This window comes from Rhincodon typus, chromosome 4 (assembly GCF_021869965.1).
Source record: "Rhincodon typus isolate 14 chromosome 4, sRhiTyp1.1, whole genome shotgun sequence".
NCBI lineage: Eukaryota > Metazoa > Chordata > Chondrichthyes > Orectolobiformes > Rhincodontidae > Rhincodon > Rhincodon typus.
Genome location: NC_063335.1, coordinates 70,887,190 through 70,904,634, shown reverse-complemented (window position 1 = coordinate 70,904,634; position 17,445 = coordinate 70,887,190). Strand labels below are relative to the sequence as shown.

Sequence of the window (17,445 nt, the reverse complement as noted above, 5' to 3'; positions counted from 1 at the left end):
AATGTCTAGGAGGGGAACTTGCTTGTAGTGATGTTTGTTGTAGGGAAAGCGTCAGTAATCTTAGTGTTGCTCCTGGTTCAAACCCCAGGTCACCAGCCCCTAGACCCTGACACAAGCACAGCAGGCCCTCTAGAGGCTTGGGCTTGTGTGTTTAAGCCCCGAGAAACACCCACTGGACCTGTTCCCATGTCGCTACAGTCCCTGGCCTTCTAGGAGTTGTGGGTTTAGAAGGTGCAGTTAAAGAGATTTTGGTGGATTCCATTACTGTATCTTGTAGATAGTATACTTAGCAAACATGGATCACCCCTAATGGAGGGAGTAAATGTGTGAGGTACTGGCTGGGATGACAATCAATGAGACTGTATTATCCTGGATGGTGTTCGGCTGCTTGTGTCGTTAGAAACAAGAAGATGTTTGTAATCTCAAACATTTTTATTATTTGAATATTTTTCATGTTTTTCTATTCAGATCTATTTCTATTTCTCTTCTCTCATTCTTTCTGTGTTATTGTAGAGGGAGATTATTACTTCGCCAAATGACTCTGTAGGTAATGGGCGTGACCTCGTTAGCTTCTATTGTGAGATTGCTGATCTTTGTTGGGATGTAACTCTCTGGACAATGTCAGTCCTCCTGGACATTTCCAAATAGTGACACAAAGTTTGTTTGCAGTCCCAAAGTTGCTTATTTTAGTATTTTATTCACTTACACCACTTTCTTCACATTTTTTTAAATCTTCTTCATGTGTAAACATGGATAGTGTGGGGTTTGAGGCCCTGCAATAACTGAGAAGGTTGGTGGAAACTCTGAAGAGTTAACAGAAAAGGCCATTTAATGCCATTTTTCTAGGGTTTCTATTGAATGTTTGTCAAGGTTCAAATGGGAAATTGGGAGAATCCCCAGGAGAGACGCCATGTGGAACTCTCAGCAGGTTATCGGTCCAAAATTGAAAACTCACACCAATTAAAGGTCACATTATAAAGTCTGGGAACACAAAACATAACCAGTTACCCTCCATAGCACTACTAGGGGGATTAACGACATTCTAACAACTCAACATTAGTTCCACTGTGATAAACTAACTCAACGCAGGATTTCTGAGAAGAATTTTGACACAGTGGCGACTAGTTTGTAAATATTGCTACTTAGGTGAAGTACCAGGTGCACCCAATGCTTGCAAAACTACTCCACAGAATCTTTAATTCCTGAAGGTTCTAGTCTTTGTAGTAATACAGGAAAATTGGAGACCCAATGACTTCTCTTGACCCTCTTCCCAATCTTATGCCATTCAGAAGGCATGCTACCATTCTCCTCTATCTTCTAGTTCATCTGCCATCTTTCTCTTTACTCCAGCCACCAAGTTATGATGCTGCTACTATTTAGTCAAGGCCGCAAACCTTGTTGGCTACTGTTAGGCTGAAATTCCTGATCTTGCAAAGCAGATTCAAGAATTCCAATGCACACCTTTATACTAGTGTTACTGATTCTCCAGCATTGTCCAGGAGCATCTAGAAAATGAATGATAATCTTCAGACCATTGCTGTAAGCAAGTAAAGAGAAAAACCACTAGGACTTACAAAAATACTTTTTAAAAAATTGAAAACATTTATCAGACACAGAAGTATAGATCATGGAAATGTAGCTCTTAGCTAAAACTGGAGGTTCAGGCAATGAATTAATAAGGCTATTCACTTTGTGATTGGTATAAAAATATCGTACAACACGTGAATGAAAGAGTTCTTATTCGTTCATGAGCTATGGACAACACTGTCCTGGCCAGTATTTATTCCTGTCTTGGATTAGCCTTGAGAAACTTATGTTGAGCTACCTTCTTGAACCATGGGAGTCATGGTGTGTACGTGACCCCACAACACTATGAAGAAGGGAGTTCCAGGATGATGAAAGGAGTGTGCTGTAATTCCATGTCATCATGGTTTTTGTCTTGAGGGGAACGTGCTGATGTTGCACTCTGCAAGACAGGTCTGTGCGGACTGGAGAGGTCTCATGAGGACCTGGCAAATATTGGATACAAATGTCCATGGATGAGGGGTGTGTGTGCCTGAAAACCATGTGATGCTATTTTGTGCTGAGCAACATGTAGGCTTGGCATCTAGTTTGCTCGGGGCGGCAGTAGAATAGCAGTCTATGTATTAATGAGGCAAAAAATCTGCTATTAATAAGGTCCTTAACAAGCACTAATCTCCCTTAGAAAACAACTTGCAGTCACTAAGTGGGAATCTTGCCTTGTAGCCCCAAACTACTTAAAACATTAAGCAAGTTGTTTCCGATGTCCAGATAGGCTTCAGTGATTCTGTCACATTTCTCAATGTCGCTCACATTGTTCAGGCTCCTACAAGAATCTGCCCAAAGACACAGACAATGTTAACTCTGTTTTTCTCTCTGCACTTTTCCCCAGAACTTTCTGCAATTATTTCAGATTTCTAGCATCTGCAGTAATCTGCTTTTGGGACTATTTTATCCAGGATGGTTTGGAGCTTCTTGGGTTGTTGGAACGACACTCATCCAGGCAAGTGGAGAGCATTTCTGCTTTGTATCTTGTAGTTGGTGGACAGGTTTTATGGAGTCTGGAAGTGACTTAACTACCACAGACTTCCCAGCCTCTGACCTGCTCTTGCAGACAAATTGTTAATGTGTGACTGGTCCAATTACATTTCTGGTGAGAGATTGATCATGAAAGATTTCACAAATGGTCATGCTTTTTCATGTGAGAGTGGTGGTTATTTTTTTTTCTTGATGATGATTGTTGCCTGGCACTGTGTGGCATGCATGTTACTTGATACTTAACAGCAGAAGCCTAAATATCGTTCGTCTTGCTTCATGCAGCACAGACTGCTTCATTCTCTGAGGGATCATGAATGGGGTGGAACACCGTACAATCATTGACTGGCTTTCCCATTTCTGACCTTATGATGGAGGGATCATTGATGCAGCAGCTGAAGGTGGTTGGGACTAGGACTCTACCCTGAGGAACTCCTGCGGACATATCCAGGGGCTAAGATGATTGTCCTTCAACAACCACAACCAGCTTCTAGCCATGTCGGCCAACCAGTGGTGAGACTGTGTGTGTGGGGCAGTTGGAGGCAAGAGGTCTGGTGATAAAATCTCCAAGAATATGTATAACTGGTATAGACAACCATAACCTGCAACAGAATGTCATTCCTACCTGAGACACCAGCAGAGAGCAGCTAGGTGTGACATTGACTTTTTGCTCATGGATGTTGCCATTACTTCCAAAGGCTGGCTCTATTTATGTACTGCATAGGAATGGTACTTAACAATGACAACTTAATCACAGCTATCTTGTCAACTACTTGCTATCTTTCTTATAGTTTATTGTTATTTGCCATTGCTCCCTGCTACTTTTATAATTTAGCCATTGTCCATCTTTTCTGGTTTATGACCACGTCTAATCAGTGATTTCTGATATGATAGTCACCATAGTCTCAAAGGACTGCAGTCTCATTAGAGAGTGACAACTGGCAGTGAGTTAACCTGAGGGTCACCACACCTCAGGCAAGGGGCAAGGTCGAGAATGTGGGACCTTCATGGTGATCTCAGCTGATACAGGAATTGAACCAGTGCTGCTGACATCACTCTGCACCACAAACCAGCTGTCCAGCTAACTGAGCTAATGGGACCCCAATTTCTGATATGTAACTGGTTAGAAGCATTTCTTCCTGTCATTACCTTGAAATGCAATTCATTTGCTTTAATCACAAGGGATTTCTGTGATTTGAAACAGTAACTTCACTTTGTTTAAGTGTTTCTGCTTCTGACAAAATAAGCCAGTTTGGCAAGGCTTTGATTGGTTGACATTCACTATGAAGCGTCAAAATTGTTGGAACTGCAGCTTGAATTTTTAGGAATCAAAACATATAATATGAAAACACTTTGAATCATTCATTGGGTTTTTGAATTTGATGTTGAGGAATTATGAAATGTTTCAGCAGAAAAACACAGGAGCTTTTATTATCCATTTATTCATAACTGATGCAATTGTTAAAGAACAGAAACACTAAGCTTAAATATAGGTCTAAATAATATATATTTTAAATAAACAACATTAAATCTTCCAAAAGGTCGGGCTGCTTGAAGATATACGTTACAAGAACCATTCAAATCTGTTGATTAGAAATACAGTTAACAAAACATAGAAACAGCACTGAAGGCCACTTGTATGAAAATCATGTTTCCTTCTTAATTTGAAACAGCAAACTGGAAGTTAACTGTTTGTAATTATCAAGAAAAATGTCTCCTGGGCAAGGCACAAATACCTGTCAGCTACTCTCAGTCTCAGTATATTGACCTCTAATAGATTGAAACATTAATACAAAATACAGTTAAAGAGTAGAAGAAAGTGTTCGTGTTACAAAAGGTATGGCAGGCCCTTTCATCCTCATTTTCCTAAAGAGACAACATCCTTTTTTTTCCTTTTTCTCTTGTTGGACTATTAAAACATGTAAAATTGATATGTTGCTAATATGCAATATCCTTGGCATGCTTGTCATTCACAGATGCTGCTATATATACTCTCAAAACACTTTGTACACAATCTATCCCAAAATAAAGCCTCGAAAGATTATGAATTGTTTTCATTGATTTATATTTATGCCAAATGATGTTTATGGATAATAACTGCATGATACATTTTATCTTGCTAAATCCTTCACAGTGATGCTACTATCATTCACATTCAAATCTATAGATGGGTCACATCTCTTAGAAGGGGCTACCTTTTCAAAACACAATTATGAATTAAAATCCATTAGCCTTATCCTCTAGGTGAAAACAATGGGAACATGTATCCAATTTCTTCAAAAAGGAATGGAAGCCAACATTATCAGAATGCAATGGCATTCTCATTATTTATAGACATAATGTTGCCTTTGGAATGTGCAGCATTTACTGTTATATTTGAACAATGTCTTGGTTACCTGTACAGCTTTTTGTTGTCACTCAGTGCACTGGAATTTTTGTTGAAGTTATAATCTTTTTAAGACTCATATGGTGCACACTGTTAAAATTGCTAAATAATTTGCAACAAGTGAATACATTAATCAACATTATCTTTACTTATTGTAGCGGCTACCTTTATTTGTGTGAGTTTCCTGAAAACCAAGATCTGAAGATTAAAAAAAATCCTTTGCAGCAGAAAAGAAAATAAGTGGAAACTCATTTATTTTTGACAAGAAAACCACAAGACATGAAGTAAACCAATTTGCTTAATGCAATATTGTGGTTTAACTAGTAATATTGTTCCATGAGCCTCTAGTTTTATAAGCCATCCAGTACAATTAATTCCTCTTAAAGTCAATTAACTCAATTTAGCTGATATCTGAATTATTTTGAGAATTTAATACCATATTTCCTATATTCTTTATAATTGATTGTTCTAATTATTGAATAATTTAAATATTTTATCACAGGGAACAAATACAGTGGATTTGTTCTCCTGATACGTTGCCAGCATGAACTCTTACAATCAATTAGGTTTAATAGAGTTTAACTAATGTGGCATTGAAGATCTTAGGATGTGTTTGTGAAAGCCATGGGATTCATACAGTATCACTTCACTGCTCTGCAAAATATAAATATTTGACAAAATAAAGAAATGTGATATTCCTGTGGTTATACTTTCTGTCACTATTGTATTTTCAGCTGCTCCAAACAGCCCTGCAATATCTTTGTGTCATAATAGATCAATGCACAACATTTAAGATATGCCAAGATAAGTGCACTTGAATAGGTGCAAAAGATTCTGAAAAATCTTTAATAAAAAAGTGGGAAGTGATGATTTGTGAAATTTGCACCAGGTATGAGGTAGAACCATAATCCTAACAATGTGCAGGATTATTTACCTTACTTCATCAGGCCTCTTCGTTTAGTTAGTAAGCTGTGTATTTGAGGATTTTTGCATTTCACAAAGAACGTGATTCTGTTTGTTTTTCTCAATATACAAATGGGCAGATTATTAAATTTCATTTGTATTTAATCTTCCATTTTTCAGAACACACTTTCACTTTTTCTATCTGTCATTAAAATGGCAAAGTTATAAACATATAGGTAACTTAGATGGCATGTGTAACAACAAGAATGTTTTGGCAAACCCTTAGGTTAATGAAGGGGACACTGTCTCTTTAAGAATTTGCTTGCAGGTTTAAGTATTGTTAAAAAGAAATGTATCTAATAACTTTCTGCATAGATTCTAACCCACGTATATTGTAGGGATCAAAATTATTTCATTATTGTAGAATAACACAGAAGAAAGGAGGCTTTTTTGTTAATATTGTTGAAAACCATGCACCTACATGCAAATCTTTACAACTTTTAAAATTTATGAAAAAAATTGCTTTTGGAATATTGAAAATATTACCAGTTCTCTAGCGCAAGGCCATGCATTATATGCGATTTTGCCAGTGAAATGCATTGTAACAATAAGCTGTAGGTGTGCTGCAGGAAGCAAGAAACGTGAACCGTTTATAGTGACTGTACATTTATGGGCCATCCAGTGACCTTGCTAAGTTGGCTTATTTGTCGTAGGCCATATATTGTCAGGAAGTCCATCCCCTGTAGATGATAGAGGTGCAGAACCACATGGTGTGTAAGGATCGGTATCTGTGTCCGTTTCACCCTCTGCTAAATAAAGTTTTGATTTTGGCCAACTTCCTCCACCATAAATACTAAAAGTCAAGTCATCCTTTGATTGGGAGATGCTGAATCCGCTGGGAGAGCGCTCCAGTTCCTCATGGTTGACTGAAAGGAGTGATATTGGAGTATCACTGTCTCTTGTGCTTCTCCCATGCCTCCGTGATAATTTATCAGAGAAAGGACTTGCTCGCTCTGCTCCTTGATAGCTGGGACATATGTTACCATCACTGTCGGTCAGCGAGCTTATTGGCAGAACTGTTGGTCTTTCAGTGTATGATGGAGCAGGAGGTGGAGGAAATCTTGATAAGTCAGCAGCTAAAGTTGAAAACTTTGTACTTCCTGGACTCTGTCTGAAGAAACCAAATGGAGCAACAGAAGAAACTTGGACTTGATAACAATTTTGAGGAGCCATATAGCTGCAGGCATCAGGATAGTTTGAGATGACTCTTTTAATCTCTGAGTATTTGTCTTCCGCTTTGTCCTCAACTGGACTTTGCTGAACTGATGTCCCTGCCCCTTTTATTGAATAGTAGCCATTTGATGCAGACGGTTGGGTATTCATATGCTGAATATGCATATCCACAAGGAAATCAATTTTTTTCTCCATTCCTTCAACCTGTGAAGCAGGAAATGTGATCAATTTAAACATTGTAGGTATCTGTCAGTAAAGTAGATGACAGATGTCAGCACATAATGAAGATATTTAACATTTCTCCCTAGCTTTTGCCTGTTTTCTAACAGATTCTCCTTTTCTTAGCCTATACGTATTCTGCTCCAGATAGCTAGTTATTGAGGGCTAATACTGGAGATGATCTTTACTCTATCTTACATTTATTTAATCATAGAACCAATCATATAATCGCAATAGTATGGAAACAGGCCATTCGGCCCAACAAGCCCACACCAACTCTCCAAAGAGCACCTGGACTCATTCCTTTACCCTATCCCTGTAATCTTGCATTTCCCATGGCTAATCCACTGAACCTACATATCCCTGGACTCCAAGGGCAATCCACCTAACCTGCACATCTACGGACTGTGGGAGGAAACCAGAGCACCTGGAGGGCACCCACACAGACACGGTGAGAATGTGCAAACTCCACACAGGCAATCGTCTGAGGGTGGAATTGAACCCAGGTCCCTGGCGCTGTGAGGCAGTAGTGCTGACTACTGAGCCACCCCAAAGAGTTAAACTGTTACAGCGTTAAACAGTACAAATGTACATGTATTAAGCCACCAACATGGCCATTTGAGTGTCTCTTGATATGTGCTCAAGTGAAACCCCCGTTAAGCTTCACTACCAGCAAAACATCAAACATAATACACAATTAATAATGTTGAATATCAATACTGTTGCTGACTATTTATGTCACTGTACATCAGCCAATAAAATGGCATCTACTCTGTCAATATAACCCTGAGTAGATCAAGTTAGATGACAAGGCTCTGCTTGTTTCATCATTATCACATAATAAAATTACACGCAGGCTATTTAGTAAGGAACCTCATTATGAAACCAGAAGTATGACTGCCGTTAATTTATGAACATACATAACTTGATAAAGTCAATTGTTATATTATGCTAACTGATACAAATACTGCTTTACAGAAATGCTTACTACATTGCAGATGATCAGGGCAATTCTATCCGTTTATTGTAGTTTAACTGAAGGGCTACCAGCAGGAAAGGTCTTCTGTTTGTCTTTACTGAAGCAGTGATAATGTAATCTGGACTAATTTGCAGTGCTGAGGAACTCTGAAGCTCATGCAGACTGGCAATGGTTTCCAAAGCACGTAATTGGATTTGACCAAAGTCAGGAGTGGGTAGGGTGAAAAAAAGAGAGGTTATATGTAATAGTTGTGACATTTAAAATTATTTTTCAATTCCACTTTTGATTTCCAACCATTTCTGGCTATTCTGCCATCCCAATATAACTTGTTTACAGGATCAAGAAAATAAAACACAAGTTTTTCTTTAATCTGTTGGCTACTCCAAATCAGTAGCACAAAGTGACATCCTTTACTTGACTTTGGTCAAGCAGTTCTAAAGAATAATCATATCAGAATAAACCATTAACTCTGTTTTCACACCAATGCTGCCAGACCTGCTAAGTTTGTCTGGCATTTTCTCTTTTTATTTCAGATTGACAGCACCTGCAGTATTTTGCTTTTATTTAATTTTGTCAAGGGTTGAAAAGTAAGTCACTTTATTGTCAAAGCCCTAAGTAGCTTTATTTCATAATATGTAACTGGAAAAAAATTAGAATGTTCACAGTTTACCATGAATTGAAACATAAATAATAGCAGTATAACATAGTCACACCTAAGGACATCACAGCTAATTCTAGAACATGGTCTATACATGGTAGTCTTAAGTTAGTGGCCTCGCTGAGAACACACAAGAACACAAGAATTAGGATCAGGAGTAGACCTTTTGTCCCCTTCAGCCTGCTTCACTACTTGATAAGATTACAATTGATCTAATTTAGGAAAGAAAATACTGACTTTGGAGGCTGTTTGAAAGAGATACACTAGGCTGATTTTTAGGATAAAGGGTTGACTTGTCTAGGATGGTTAACCAGGTTAGGCCTTTATTCATTAGAGTTTAGAAGAATGTAGGGTGTTCTTATTAAACATGCTAGATTCTGAGGGGACATGACAGGGTACATGTTGAGAAGTTGTTTCCACTCATGGGGACAGTCTCAAACTAGGACTTGTTGTTACAGAATCAGGGGGCCACTCATTTAGAAGTGAAATGTGAATGAATTTCTTTTCTCAGAGGGTTGTGAATGAAGGAATTCTGTACCCCAGAGAGTTGTAGAGGTTAGATCAATGCAACATTTAAATAATTCGGAGATAGATTTTGAAATATCATGGAGTTGAGGGCTATGAGCAACTGGCACAAAAGAGAAGTTGAGGCCAATGGCATTATCAGCCATGATCTTATTGAATGGCAGAGCAGGATTAAGCAAATAAATGGCCTACTCCTGTTCCTATTTCTTGTTATGTTCTTACAAAGTAGTTGTTTAATGTCCTGCCATTTTATTGTACTCTGTTACAAACTCTCTAATTTCAGCCAATAAAGCGCTTCATTTGTCTTCACTAATCTTTTTCTCTTTTTATATACTTATAGAAGCTCCTACCATTCACTTTTGCGTCCGTTGCAAATGTATATTCACATTCTGTTTTTCTCCTTTTAATCAAACTCTTGGTCCTTCTTTGCTAAATTCTAAACTTCTCCTAGTCCTCAGGCTTGCTATTTTATCTAGCAACACTCTGTGACTCCTCTTTGGACCTTATACTTTCTTGATTTATTTTACTAGCTGTGATTTGGGCCACTTTTCCTCTTCTGTTCTTTTGCCTGAGAGGAATCTTTAGCTGCTGCATTGTATGTACTCATTCCTAATATATAATCATTCCCTTTGCCTTTAATTAAATTATGTAGTTCTTTATAGCCAACTCATTCTTCATATGTTCAGTTTCTTTTGTTTTGATTTAGGGCCCTAAATTGGACTGGACTGATTTACTTTGCAACCCAAAGAAAAATTCTATCATGTTATGGTTACTGTTTTTTTTAGAAGTACACCTCACAGGTTTGTTAATTAACCCCTTCTCATTACAGGGAGGAGGGACAACAGCCAGCCAAGCACGGATTGGCAACTGAGGATATTCCAGAGATGCCCTACCACACCACCACCGACACCCATCTGCCAGGGGCACAAACAACTCTATCAGGCTAGGCTAAGGAGGGTGTCCCTGCACATGTGCAGGACACCCATAAAAGGCTGGAAGCCTCTAGGTCCTAGATCATTGGACAATACCCACCAAAGTTGCCTAAAGCAAGGTGGAGGAGGAGGCACAGTCTTCCTCTAACTCAGCTGCAACTGCTGAGGAGGCACCAAGATGGAAAGGTAGGAAAAGAAAGATAAAGAACTTTGAAGTCACTTTGGGTGCACAGTGGTAAACCTTCGGCACAACCTGACACTTGACATAAATACAGCACCTTGTACGACAGTCCTGTGATCTCTTTCAATCTGTTAAGGCTTTTGACTATTCATGTTCTCCATGTAGCCTACTTTGAAAGACAGTGATCATCCTTGACACTAAATGCATCTCGTGTAGCTGTGCAAAGAAGTACTGCTGTCTTCTGGGTGTAAGATAACCTCTGGAAAACCGACACCAGCCAGATGCTTGGGTTTCACAAGGCAGACAACATAGTTTAGCCCCCTCTAGGTCTCACTGATGGATGAATGTCCTTTAAATGACAATTTGAGTTGTATAAACACAGCCCCCATGTAACCCTGCATTACTTCATACTGACACTCTGGTCAGAAAAATGAACAGGAGGTCATCAGTGCAAAGGAAATAAATAAACCTACAATTTATGTCAAATAAAGTTTGTTTTTAATGTTTTAATGTATTAAATCAAGTGTTCCCTGGAGTGTAGGAATGCCTCTGTCCCTCCTTCCTAATCTGAGGAGACAGGAGGCTAGTCCATCTCCTGAGTCCTTGTGTAATTGTATTTCTCAGTTGGGTGTGCTTGTGAAGTGCAGGACCACATGCAAACAGATCTAGGGTCCCTCACATTGTACTGCACACTCTCTGACTGTCCTCATTTCAAAAACCTATTTAGAGAAAGATGGCGGTTATAAACTTTTTCTTCACTGTCCATCCCTCCCCTCTAGGATACATTCCTCCTCCCTGCCGCCCTCACCATGGTCAATGATCTCTCCTTTCCTTTATGATCCCCTGTGAACTTCTTCAGTGTCCCTCTGTGACTGCCAGCCGTTTCACTACCTTTCTCAATGCTCCTACTCTTCCCTCTGATCACACTACCATCAGATTCCCATGCCCAGACATTAAGCAAGCCCCTATTCAGTTCTCCCTCCCTATAACACCCAATTATCCCTTTATATTCCCCCACACTAAATATGCAGCTCCCATCCTTACCCTGTCACTCGGATTCTCCCATCTGCATCCCAGTTCCCTCCCTTACCCCTAACAACCATGCCCTTTAAGTTAATTTCCTGCCATTCCATTCCATTTGGCCCATCTTTCTATGAAATTTTTCAACTGAGCAACCCTTTCATTCCATACCCTTTCTGAAGTGAGACCCACTTGCCTGTCCAGTCAGGTTTGTCAGTGCCTGCCAGCGTGGCTGCTCGCTTAGGAAAGCTCGTGGGTTCAAATCAGGCCAGTGACCTTCACTCCTTAAACTGTAAGTGCATAACTACAAGGTGACAAGCGAGGTGACAAATTTCTCTGATTTCTCTTGAGCTGGCTGATACAGAGAAGATTCACCCCTTACAGTGTAAATATATAGCAACTAACTGAAATTGGAGGAAGAATTCTACCCAGCCAGCAACATGCCTTGGATATATACTCTGGTTCATACACCCATATTTCGTGCTTATGGCTAACAAAATTACACCCATGAACACAGTTCTAGCAGGTAGGAACAAAACTTTAACTCACCATCAGGAATCTGAATTTCTGCCTCCCTCCCAATTAAGTTTCTCTGTCTGCCCTGCTAAAAGCATCTGGCAAGCCCAGAAAATTCTATCCCATGTTCCTGTAGCATTATATCAGCTAAGATTGGAGTAGCAGTTTATGATTTTGACAGAACTGAGGAAGGGTCACTGGACCCGAAACATTCATTCTGATTTCTCTTCACAGATGTTGCCAGACCTGCTGAACTTTTCCAGCAACGTCTGTTTTTGCTTCTGATTTACATTTTGACAATGCGGTTTATTCATGTACGCCATGAACTTTTTCCATTATCACTTTGTAGACTTATAACAATACAGAAGAGGCCCTTCAGTTTGTATTATCAAAAATACACTAGTATGTACACCATTTCCACTTTCCAGTACCAGGCCCATTGTCTTCATTTCAAAATGTTACTCCATTAATGTCTCTCCATACTGAAATATATGTTACCTTATTCTTAATAAGTGATTGCGCATAAACAAAAGCTTTTCTTTCAGATAGGAGCTCTTGAAATTCTAAAAGTAATGGTTAAGAACCTAATTCTGGTCATCAAAGTACAACTGCCAAAATCAGCTTTGGTACATAGCCACTGTGAATGGAACAAAGCAATGTAGGTAGACAGGAATCTTGGACAGAATTGGAATAGGTGGAACGCTTAGCAAATATAAACGAGGTGGAAACTGAATCTATTTGGATAAAACAAAGACATAATATTTAAGGGAGATAGCAAAGGAAAAGCTGTGAATCAGATGGAATTCTGAGGAAAATAACCCTGATCGTCATTATAATAAGAATTTTATGTGTATGATTCTTATCAAGACGGATCAACAGGATTTCCATACACCCTGCAGACCCAACTATTCAGCACTCCCAATCAGACAACCCACCCCGGCCTGATTTCCTCTCCCGATTGCCCAACTATATTCCTGATGGATCCTTCCTCACAACAGCCCAACTACTGCACCATTATCCCCAGCCTGACTCCTTTCAAAACCCTACATCCCACCCTCCCCCTGTCACCTACCACACCTACAGTCAGGCTTGTCCTTTAAAATTAACATGGAACAGCGAGTGTCATAAAAAGGGTGTGTCCCTCTGACAGAGTTCCCAAAGGGATGCTGTGCTGCATGTTGCTGTGAAAACCAGGATCAGAAGAAACCAGAAGCAAGGCTCAGCAGTTTTGAGTTAGGGGAGTTTATGTGTTCAGCAGCAATCTGCTTGTCATTCAGAAGATTCAGGCCTTTCATTATATTTCACTGCTGTCACTTTACATAAAGTTAGAGATTTCCACAAGATCCACACAGACCAAAGATATCTGCGCTGGTAGTATCTCAATCTGAAAGTCAATGCTTCAGTGTCCTTATCCTGTTCAGAATTATTTGTAAACATATGGACAACGGCTGTTTGAAATATTACCTGTCTTTCAACCTTGACAAATCTTCCCATCATACTTTGGTCTTCAGCCTCCGGATCAGAACCTTTGGCGACATCAGGATCAATTCTGATTGTAGTACAGACAGTGTTATTAACAAAGGCTTCAAGATACACAAAGCAAGTACAGAACAATAATGATATACCCATAATATTGCAATAGCAAAAATACTTACCACCATTTCCTTCTGCTGAATTTATCCCTCCTGTGATTTTCTTTTAGAAGTTTAAAATATAGTTATACTGTTACAGTATCACAAGTTAAGGGTAGATTGTGCAGAATCTGCATGTGTCCAATTCCAGGAAGACGTCAGAAGAGAATAATGGAACAATTTTGTCCAAACATGCTAAGAAGATATTCAGATTTATCAGAATTATTTTTCATTCAACCCTGGGATGTGAGTGTTGCTGGCTAAGCCAGCACTTATTGCCCATCCCTAACTGATCAGATGCCTATTAAACCAGTTAAGAGTCAACTACATTGCTGTGGGTCTGGAGTCACATGTAGGCCAAACAAGGCAAGGACTACAGTTTCCTTTCCTAAAGCATACTTGGCTTTACCAACAATTGACAATGGTTAATTGCCATAATTAGACTAATTTTAGATTTTTTTTAACATTGAATTCAAATTTCTCCATTTGCCACAGCAGGATTCAAACCTGGATTCCTAGAACATTTCCTGGGTCTCTGGATTAATAGTTCAGTGGTTTGTAAAAAAGTTGAAGTCACCATATCTCAGGTGAAGTGTGAAGTTGGTAAGGTAGAACCTTTACAGTAATCTCAGCCAGTATGGAAGTTCAACCTACACTATTGCCATTATTCCTACCTTATGAAACAGCCAACTGGCCAACTCAGTTATAATACCACCACATAAGTACCTCCCCATAATAAACTGACATTAAAAAGTACAATTGTGGAAGTGGACACTGTCATCCAACATAACAGCTTAAAGATCGACTTTGTTTCTGCACTCTCTACCCTACATAGACAGTGAAATCTAGGGAGTAATGGAGAATCACAGAGAAATATTATACTGCATTATTCAGTGTTTTTGCAGTCCTGTAATATTAAGCAAAAATCTAAACATTAATCTATACTTAATTTAATAAAGTTAGTGCCTTACTTAGGTGACTGTTGTAAAGGGTATACAAAACCTCCTTTTGAGGTTGATTTTTTCTGCTTGGGAGTTGATGGGGGTGCAGGAGCAAGAATCATATCAATTCTGGAAAGAAACAAAGAACAGTAAATCATCAAAACTCACTTTGCAATTGCAATGAATGTTTAAAAAATATTTGCTCACTGGATGTGGATGTCACTTGCCAGGCCAGCATTTATTGCCCATCACTTATTGCACATGAGAAGATGTTTTTCAGCTGTAATCTTGCAGTCTGCATGTCCATGTGCTGTAACAGTGCTGTTACGGAGTGAGTTCCAGGATTTCGACCCAGCAATTTTTGAGGAACAGCGATATATTTCCAAGTCAGGGTGGTGAGTGACTTGGCGAGGAACTTGTAGGTGATGGTATCCCCATGTATCTACTGTCCTTGTCCTTCTAGGTGAATCTGTGCGTTGAAACTAATGTTAATACCCAGCTACTCATTTGATTAAAAGCAGTTCCAAAGTTCATCCCCAAAGGATGTTTATATCATTACTGACATATTAAGGCAAATAGAAAATAAGAAAACCCTTGTAACTCTCTTTCATACAAAATATTGAATGTTAAAATTATAATTTAATGTTATTGATAACGTCAATGATCTTTAAATTGCACAGCTGTGAATATTCGATGAATATAAAGATGTAATGCGACACCTAGCAGAATCAGTACTAATGGCCCAGAATATTCTGGAGAGAACCATCTTGCAGTGTGTCACATTCGGTAGATTTTTTTCACTGCTCAACTCAAAATGTTTTCGATTGCAAATTGCAGGACCTGAATGTTAATAATAGCACAGGGAGGTCTATTGTGCACCTGGAATCCTGATGAATGATGGCATTAACAATATGTCTCCTTTATCAAAGAGACTTAAGAATAGAAACTGGAACTGAATCAGTGATGGAGAAGGAAACAGTGATATTTTTCCCCTGCAGTTAACCTGATACTCTCATTGTCTCTGTAGTAACAGACACCTCTTTATTGGTTCATGTTTGTTTATTTGTTATTTGTTTTGTAACAGCCTTTATCTAGGGAATACAGGAAGGTACCTGCAAAGGTACAACATATTAGGGCAAACAAGAAGAATGTGATCATTTTACAGAGGGTATAAAGGTGATATAGAGAATTTTCCTGCATGCAAAATAGAACAACTGGAGTTCTTTACTTTGAGGTGCATAAAATTGAGAGGCCTAGATGGAGTGAGTAGCGAGGATTTACTTCTGCTAGGAGAGCGGTCAATATTCATGGATATAAAAGTTATAAAAGAATTGTGGAAAGATTAGAGGGAATTGAGAAGTAATTTCTTCACCGTTCCTTCTGTGCTGTCAATTTTCTTATATTTCTAAGATGTGGTGCACGCTAAGTTAGCTGTGAGGCTGCAGGCACCCATTGCAAGCAGAGAAATGCTTCCGTTAACTTCATTTATGCCCAAGATCAGAGAAAGGTGACAGTGCAGATAATTCACTGTCTCCTTTTTAAGATGTATGCGATCAGAAAAGAACAATAGCAAAGATCCAAGTAAAATGGATAGCCCTGTTGCTGAAGGCGAACTCACTGACTTAACTACCTAGAAGCTACTGCCCATGTTCTAAGAAAAGAAAGAGACCACTGAACCACACTGCTTAAGAGAATGATGTCATAATAATTCCGAGCCTCATTAATGACATGAAGACATTGGCTATTCTAAGCTCTTAACTTACTAAATATTTAGTATTTAAAATAATCTCACCAGTTGAGAATTTCAAATTCTGGTCATTGTGATAGTCATTTTTCAACATCCACTAGTGCTGATTCATAAGCTGCAATTTTCCATTCCCAAAATGCAGCAGGGAAAGTGGCAAGAAGGGGAGATATTCAAGTGGGTTGGCACTGGTCTGCCCCCTCCCTGCCACCTCTGAAACTGCAGTAGAAAGATCCATGGTCAGCTTTCCTGAGCTGCAGCCAACTGAGGTTCTCAAGTTGAAAATTAATGACAAATGAAGAGCCTCATCATACCACTGCCTAAAGTAAAAGTGTTTCTGACAGGAGAAAAAAAAAAGTTGCAGCCACCCCGACTAGTAAAATGGAGCAGCCTGCCTTCCATTAGGGGTCATTGGGGTAGGAATGGGGCCATTGAAAACCACTTCACTGTCTGTGCTTCCAACCCTCCTGAGACCCCTCTCCCACAATCTGTGTCCCATGACATCCTCTGACAAGTCCCTTCCTTACTGCTGCTTGTAGGCTTTGGCACCACTGTATAGTCAGCAACCTCACCCTATGAAGCACGACTGTTCTGATTGGCTGGCAGCTTCAGATGGAGCGCAAGATCGCTGTACCAGGAAGTGATGTGCAAAAAAAGTCTTGCTGGGTACTATTTAAGTGCCTGATAGGCTGACAAACTATTAGATTTCCCATTTCTGGTGGTGGGCCTGCAGGTTATACTCACCCCTGCTCAGTCCAAAATGGAAAATCCCAGCCACAGTGACATATTGAATGGCAGATATAATCATTTCTATTATTTGTTGCTCTACTGCTAGATAACAGTACCTCCACTAATGTCTGAGATAACAAGGTGTAGAGCTGGATGAACACAGCAGGCCAAGCAGCATCAGAGGAGCAGGAAGGCTGACGTTTCGGGCCTAGACCCTTCTTCAGAAATGGGGGAGGGGAAGGTGGTTCTGAAATAAATAGGGAGAGAGGGGGAGGCAGATAGAAGATGGATA

The 17,445-nt window shown here is 39.4% G+C and overlaps 1 protein-coding gene across 1 annotated transcript in view; it reads right to left on the bottom strand.

The window, feature by feature from the left end:
- Nucleotides 1-6,436: 6,436 nt before the first annotated feature.
- kcnq3 (potassium voltage-gated channel, KQT-like subfamily, member 3) overlaps nucleotides 6,437-17,445 on the bottom strand; it is a 416,827-nt gene continuing 405,818 nt past the window's right edge. Inside the window, exons 12-14 of the mRNA XM_048596129.1 lie at nucleotides 14,711-14,809; nucleotides 13,573-13,657; nucleotides 6,437-7,282 (exon numbers count right to left, since the gene is read on the bottom strand). Coding sequence (XP_048452086.1) covers nucleotides 6,536-7,282; nucleotides 13,573-13,657; nucleotides 14,711-14,809 — 931 coding nt within the window. The 3' untranslated portion in view covers nucleotides 6,437-6,535. The remainder of the gene's footprint in view (nucleotides 7,283-13,572; nucleotides 13,658-14,710; nucleotides 14,810-17,445) is intronic.